This window comes from Sabethes cyaneus, chromosome 2 (genome assembly GCF_943734655.1).
Source record: "Sabethes cyaneus chromosome 2, idSabCyanKW18_F2, whole genome shotgun sequence".
Classification (NCBI taxonomy): domain Eukaryota; kingdom Metazoa; phylum Arthropoda; class Insecta; order Diptera; family Culicidae; genus Sabethes; species Sabethes cyaneus.
Window position 1 is genome coordinate 26487164 of NC_071354.1, and position 7148 is coordinate 26494311.

Here is a 7148-nt window from a genome sequence, read left to right on the forward strand (position 1 = left end):
TCTCGTCTACGCGGGGTAAAATGCCCCACCTGCGGTACAATATGCCCAATGCGGTAATTTGAGTATTTCTACCAGTGACAGACCAACTCTATTTTGTAGAAAGTAAAACTATTTCCTTTGTTTTGCAAAATATCGTTATTTTATGTAAAATAAACCTAGTTTTGGCCGTCTGGTGCACTTTTTCTTTTCTGCATGGGGCACATTATACTGCAGCTGTGGCGTTTTGTACCGGGTAGTTGAATTACCTAGAATTTGGACGTTGGTCATAAATTATTCCCACCACGGTTGCTCTACAATGCTAATTGAATTAAATAATGGCAATTGGCTTCAACTTAGATCTGTTTACCTATGTTTATAGCCACATTTGCAAGGGGGGCAAATTGCACCACCGCAAGTGGGGCATATTGGCCTGCTTTTACTTATTTGAAAAAATATTAAATGCTAAAGCAAATCAAGCGTTTCATACCATTATTTTTGGCAGGGATGTCTTTTTGAAGTTCACTTTACGCAATCGAATCGCAACAACTGGTTATTTACAGATTTTCACAAGAAAATAGCTTATGGAAATGACGCCAAAAGTTACATCGGAAGCTGCTCAAAAACAAATTTAGTTTTGTTTTGTTTTTACAGCATGTGACAATGGTGAATGACCCTTTGGGTTAAAACCACTCAAAAAAAAAAAAAAAAAAAAAAAAAAAGCATGTGACAACTGTCATACTTGCATAGTAGGCTAGTTCCATCAAATACTATGGTTTCTGGGTGGTTTTGCATTTTCATTTCGCTTGTTTAGCGAAAACCGAAGGGGGAGCACATTGGCCAGGGGGGCACGTTATACACAATTCCCCTAACGATTTTCAACAAAAGTAGCTTATTCCTAGACTGCGTAGATGAGCTCGACACGCTATTGGGACGGCGGAGGTAATCTACTCCAGACTTAACTTCGAGCCCTTTTTGCACCAATGGAGGCCGTATGTTATCGATAATACGGCGAATATTGTTTTCCAAGGCGTCAATCGTATGCTAAGCAGCTAAGCAGTGTAAACCAGAGACTTTACATGGCTCCAAAAAATAGTTCAACGACCTTAAATTACGTACCAACAACCAGAAATGACCGTGATAGAAAACGATCAGCTGCAACAGAACCACAAAACCCAGTTCCCTTTCTACAGAGCAGGAGGATGCCTCCGATGTGATGCCTGCTGTCGTAGTGACTCTACACCTGCGACCTGGTGCGAGTCAGCACCGTCAGCTGAGGAAAATATGTCAGCAAATTGATCATAATTTGTGTACTGGATGACGTGGGTGCCTCCGATGTTTCTACTGACATCTACAGGGCCACGATCTTCTTCGACGTAGTTGCTAATCGGTTGCTAGTCGCGTTTTTTTAGTTTCCAGTGCAGTTGATATAATTGTGTTTCTAATGATGCTATTAAATTAAACATATTGTTGATATTTTATTACGTACTCGCAAACGGTTGACTAACGTCATTGTGTGGAATGTATTACATCTGCATACGAAACAGTATGAACTGATACAAAGCGAACTATTCTTGTACGCTAGGAATAAGAAAGATGTAACGATCAGTGGAGAAAATTCAATAAATAGCTTTCGTGTAAATGTGACGATTTGGCCAAAAATTCCAGAGAAGCTGTCTGTTATGAATGTCGTGATTTTTCCAAGTAAATTGATAGTAATGTAAGATACTAGTAAGACTAGCAAGAATAAAACAAGTAAAAGTCATGCTAATGCAGTGCCAACGCCACTCATTACTCACACTCTTATCACGCTTTGCATCAACAATACACTTTCTCAGCTTATCAAGTAGAAAATAGTGGCTTTACATTATTTCAATTCCTTTCTCGAGGGTATATATTCGACTCGACAGAGATCAGCTGTTCACCTACGGTGAAGCGTATTTCAGTCTATTTTCAACCGTGCCCTGGGAGGCTGGAAGTTCTTCTTGACATAACGCGCAATATTGCATTTGAGGAAGCGGTATGGCGCCAACGGACGTTCCACGCGTGTTTTTGGATAAAGAAAACAGTATCCCAATGATCGGACTGGGTACCTGGAGGGTAAGTAGATGTTATTTTCTATTTCATTCCATTCCAATAGATTGATTTTTGTGTCGAAAAGTCTCCTCCTGGTCAGGTCAGGCAAGCCGTTCAGGATGCGATCGATATAGGTTATCGGCACATTGACTGCGCTCACATTTACCGGAATGAGCACGAAGTTGGAGATGCAATCACGGCAAAGATTAAGGAAGGTGTGATTAAAAGGTTAAGTAGGAATGGAATTTTTAAGGAAGTGGTGATTTTAACTGTTCTAATTCAATCGATGCAGGGAGGATTTGTTCGTCACCAGCAAACTATGGAACACCTTCCATCGGCCGGACCTGGTCGAAGGAGCTGTGCGTACGTCACTAACGAACCTTAAGCTGGACTATTTGGATCTCTATCTGATTCACTGGCCGGTAGCCTACAAGGAGGGTGATGAGCTTGCTCCGCTCAGTCCTGACGGTAAAACCTGTATCTTTTCCGATGTAGATTACGTGGATACGTGGAAGGCGATGGAAAAGCTGGTTGATGCTCGGCTTGTCAAAAACATTGGTCTATCGAATTTTAACTCGAAACAGATTCGGCGGGTGCTTGACGCAGCTCGTATCAAACCGGTCACCAACCAGATCGAGAACCATCCTTATTTGCATCAGTCTAAACTGACGAAATTTTGTGCTGAAAATAAGATTCTTGTCACCGCGTATAGTCCTCTGGGCTCTCCGGCAAGACCGTGGGTGAAGGAAGGTGACATTGTTCTGTTGGAGGATAAAAAATTGAAGGCGATCGCCAGAAAGCATGGAAAAGAACCGGCGCAGGTGCTGATCCGCTATCAGCTTGAACGCGGCCATGTGGTAGTTCCAAAGTCAGTGACTAAAGCACGGATCGCTTCCAACTTTGACGTGTTCCGTTTCCGGTTGGACAAAGCCGATATGGAGCAGTTGGCCTCTCTAGAACGGAATGAACGTATCAATCCAGAGTTTAGAGCTCGCGGTCATCCACATCATCCGTTCGAAAACAATGACGAATAGCATTATATGGTCAAGGGCAATTTACCATTTTGCGCAGGTAGTTTTCGCTTGCTTAGTTGATACAGCTGGGAAAAATAATCTTACTTTCAATTTTTCAAATCCAAGTCCAGTTATGAATTAAATTTCCAGTGTAGTTTCAACCCTAATTTAAACTTTATTTCAAGTCCAAATTCGTGGGGGTTAATCCCGGCGTCACGCCGAGAACCCGGGTTCAAATCCCAACCCCGCAGAAGTCACAAATGACCTAAGCTGTTAAAGTGACTATAATCAAACAAAAAAAAAGGTTCAAATTCAATTTTCTTACTTCACCCCCAATTTCAATACTGATATTCAAGTCCAATTTTAAGTCTAGTTTTAAGTTCAATTTCAAATGCAATTTCAAGTGCAATTTGAATCCAATTTCAAGTCCAATTTCAATTCCTGCTTTAAGTCGAATTTCATTTCCATTGTCCAGTCTTATTTCAACTTTGACTTAATTTCTTTTAACAATCGAAAAATTTAAGAAGAAAGTAATGCAACAAAGGTGTTTATAGTTTCCAAACAGATTGGAACAAGATGTGAAGCGGAAAGAGCGCTAAATAGGGAAAAAGAGAGTCAACGCTTATGAAGTACTAATCCAGGCGAGCAGTTGAATGGAGCAGTTAAATCGAGCAGTTAAATCAAGGTGTTCAGTCAAGAAGTCCAACCGAGCAGTTGAGTCGAACAGTCGAGTTGGGCAGTTGAACCGAGCAGTCTAGTCGAGCAGTCCAGTCGAGCAGTTAAGTCGAGCTGCCGAATCACACAGTTAAGTCAAGCAGTTGAGTCGAGCAATCGGGTTGAGTGGCTAAGTCGAGCTGTTGAATCAACCTGTCAGTTGAGTCGAGCAATCAAATCGAGTAGCCTAGTCGAGCAATTGAATCGAGCAATCGGGTTGAGCAGTTGAGTAGAGCAGCCGATTCGAATAGTCCAATCGAATAGTTGAGTCAAGCAGTTCAATCGAGCAGTCGAGTCGAGCAGTTGAGTCGAGTAGTCCAGTCGAGCAGTGGAATCAAGCAGTTGGATCGAGCAGTTGAGTCGAGCGTCGAATCGAACAGTCCAGTCGAGCAGTTCAATTGTGCAGTTAAGTCTAATCAAGCAAATGTGTCAAGCAGTCGAATTGAGTACTCCACTCGATCAATTAAATCGAGCTGTTCAGTCAAGCAGTCAAGTCGATCTGTCCATTCAAGCAGTTGAGTCGAGCAGTCGTATCGAACAGTTCAGTCGAGCAGTTCAGTTAAGCAGTCCAGTGAAGCAATCAAATCGAGCAGTCTAATCGACCAGTCCAGTCGAGCAGTTTAGTCAACCAGTTGAGCAATCGAGCAGGCCAGCAGTCGACCAGTGAGATGACTGAGAATACAACCCATTGCTACGAAAGCATGACGGCCTGTCAGGGACCAGTTTTTAGTTACCGATTAGCCTCTTATGACGTCCTGTTAGAGTCCTGGTTTTCGGTACAGACATAAGCCTCTTATATAAATAGACTAGCTGTAACCCCCGCGCGTCGCCTTGCGTCTAATTGAGAGCAACTTGGTGGTACGCTGTGTAACGCTAACGCTATGTAACTCTATGAGGTGCAACTGCGGCACTTTTGCTTATCTTGAATGTAATCTGGCATGATTGGTTTGAGTCTTTGCTTAATGTGGGCGATTATTACCACGAAAATACATATCGCGCCCCTCGTTTGGCGATAGACATAAGCGTCTTATATTTATGACGTGTATTTGATTTTGAGTCCAACTTCAAGTACAATTTCAAGTCCGATTTCGTGTCCAATTTTAAATGCTTTCAAATGAAGGAAACTAGAAGTCTAATTCCAAACCCAGTTTCAACCCAGTCCAGTTTAAAACCTATTTATTAGGTCTTAAATTCATTTTAAATTTTAAGTTAAATGATTGTGAAAAAGATTCGAAGAAAAATCGGAAAATTATGTTCTGTCACATAGATTTTTTTTAAATATCTTTCTTTTGGTAAATTTTCAATCTTTTAATGATAAAATTTTCATGATAATATTTTTCTTTGTTACTGAGTTATGGCCGAAAAACTCGGATCGCGTGAATATTTTCCTAATTTTTTTTATTATATTTTTAATGTGGTTTTAACCCGTTAGTCATTCAACAATTTTCCTAATTCAAAAATTGATATCCCGCGAACCAAACAGTACGCTGTACGAACAAACAGTTTCTAATGAAAATAAAATTAAATTTTCTTAGCATATTAACATTCACTTCATATTGACAGGAGAAAAAATTCTTTTCCGGTAAGTGGGAGAACGTGACAAAAACTGCATAACGCAAAAGATATTAGAAGGAAAAACTGACTTCAAAAAAAAGAAAACGGAAAGAAACATCGTGACGCAATGGGTAAGAAAACCTGATGAAAAAAATGGAAAACGAAAAAATGGGAGAAAAATGGAAAAACGAGCTAGAAAGGGCCGACTGGACAGAAAAAGTGGGAGAACGGAAAAGAAAATAAAAAAGAGAGAAAAGGAAAAAAAATATAGAAAAAATGGAGAAAATGAGAGCTAACTGGTCAGAAAAGGAGCAAAAATGAAACAAAAGAGGAAAACACGGTATAGAGAAGGAGAAAATATGGGAGCAGGAAAATTGAGGAAAAAGAATAGAAAAGAAGGAAAAAGGATAGAAATTTGAAAACGGAACGTAACAAACGAGGTAACAAAACATAACAGACAGAAAACATATAAAAATGGAAAAAAGGTTATTGGAACAGAAAACAAAAAACGAGCTCAAAAAAAGGACCAGAAAATGAAGAAAACCCGAATAGAAATACAAGAAAACAGAGAAGAAGAGATAAACAGAAAGAAATCAGAGAAAAGAAAAATGAGAAAGGCGGTCGGCGATGGGAATATCGTAAAAATACGATGAAAACACGACAAACAGACGCCAAAACGGCGACAACAAAAGCGTCAAACTACGACAAAAAGACAAGTAAGAGACAACATTTTTGCGCCACGAAAGATGACGAAAAGATGACAAAAAAGAAGAACAGGTGGTAATATGACGACGAAAAGACGCTTAGCAGTAACAAAGAAACAACAACAAGCCATCGAAAATAAATAATATAAATGCAAAAAATAGACTAAAAAATGACGAAAATACGATGGAAAGATGGCCAAAAGTCCATGAATAGACAACTAAATGATGACAGAGGGATGTCAAAGAGACGACGAATATGAAGAAAAAACAGATAACAAAAAAGATAATAAGACAATAAAACAGAAGACAAACAAAACAAAAAGACGGAGAAATTCCAAAGATAATATGACGAAGAAACATCGATACGATGGCAAAAGGACGACGGAAGAACGACAAAAGAACAGCAAATAAACGACAAAAAGACGACAAAAAGACGACGAACACGCGATGAATAGACAATGAAAAGACGACGGAAATATGACGAAGAAGTGAAAACAAATAAGCGAAAAGACGACGAAAGACGACAAAAATACGATGAAAAGATACAGAAAAACGCTAAAATAGCGATGAAAAAGAAAAAACAATATAAAACGTCATAAAGACTATAAATGAATGCAGAAAAAGCAATGCAGAGCAATGCTGAAAAGAGTCTAAAATACGATGTACAGATGCCAGAGAGCTGGATGTTAAAAATAACGAAAAACGATTAACTTTACCAACTAACTTTACTAAAAAAAGACAATTAGAAACGACTGGTCATTCCCGTTAACATTCACGCCTAGGACACGGGTCCAAATCCCAACCCCAAAGAAGTCACGAATAACTCTAGCTGTTAAAGTGACTATAACCAAATTAAAAAAACAAAACAAGAAGCCGACAACTATAGGTGAAGAGTACACATAGCAAAAAAGACAAAAAATTATAGACAAAAGACGAAAAAATTTTTTACATAGAATTTCTTTCAAAAATATAACATTAATCCACAACAGTATAAGGTAGGTTGAGGAAAGAAATCGTTTGTACAAAGAAGTCCGAACAATTTCATTTAGTACATGTCACACAACGATGAGTTCTCATAATTATCTTAAGGTTTTCTACCCAAACCGTGTCA

General features: G+C 39.2%; 1 protein-coding gene across 1 annotated transcript; it reads left to right on the top strand.

Moving 5' to 3' along the window:
* Nucleotides 1-1385: 1385 nt before the first annotated feature.
* LOC128738962 (aldo-keto reductase family 1 member B1-like) lies at nt 1386-3446 on the top strand. The gene is made up of 4 exons (XM_053834470.1): nt 1386-1680; nt 1866-2076; nt 2138-2280; nt 2345-3446. The coding sequence occupies exons 2-4, from the start codon at nt 1999-2001 to the stop codon at nt 3084-3086; spliced, it is 963 nt and encodes a 320-aa protein (XP_053690445.1). The 5' UTR covers nt 1386-1680; nt 1866-1998; the 3' UTR covers nt 3087-3446.
* The last annotated feature ends 3702 nt before the right edge of the window (nt 3447-7148 follow it).

What these genes read in the sequence shown, in the direction of transcription:
- LOC128738962 (XM_053834470.1), top strand. Translation starts at nt 1,999, where the DNA reads ATGGCGCCAACGGACGTTCCACGCGTGTTTTTGGATAAAGAAAACAGT. An exon ending in TCGGACTGGGTACCTGGAGG is followed by an intron (nt 2,077 to 2,137) that starts GTAAGTAGATGT and finishes TGTGTCGAAAAG; the next exon opens with TCTCCTCCTGGTCAGGTCAG. An exon ending in AAGGAAGGTGTGATTAAAAG is followed by an intron (nt 2,281 to 2,344) that starts GTTAAGTAGGAA and finishes CAATCGATGCAG; the next exon opens with GGAGGATTTGTTCGTCACCA.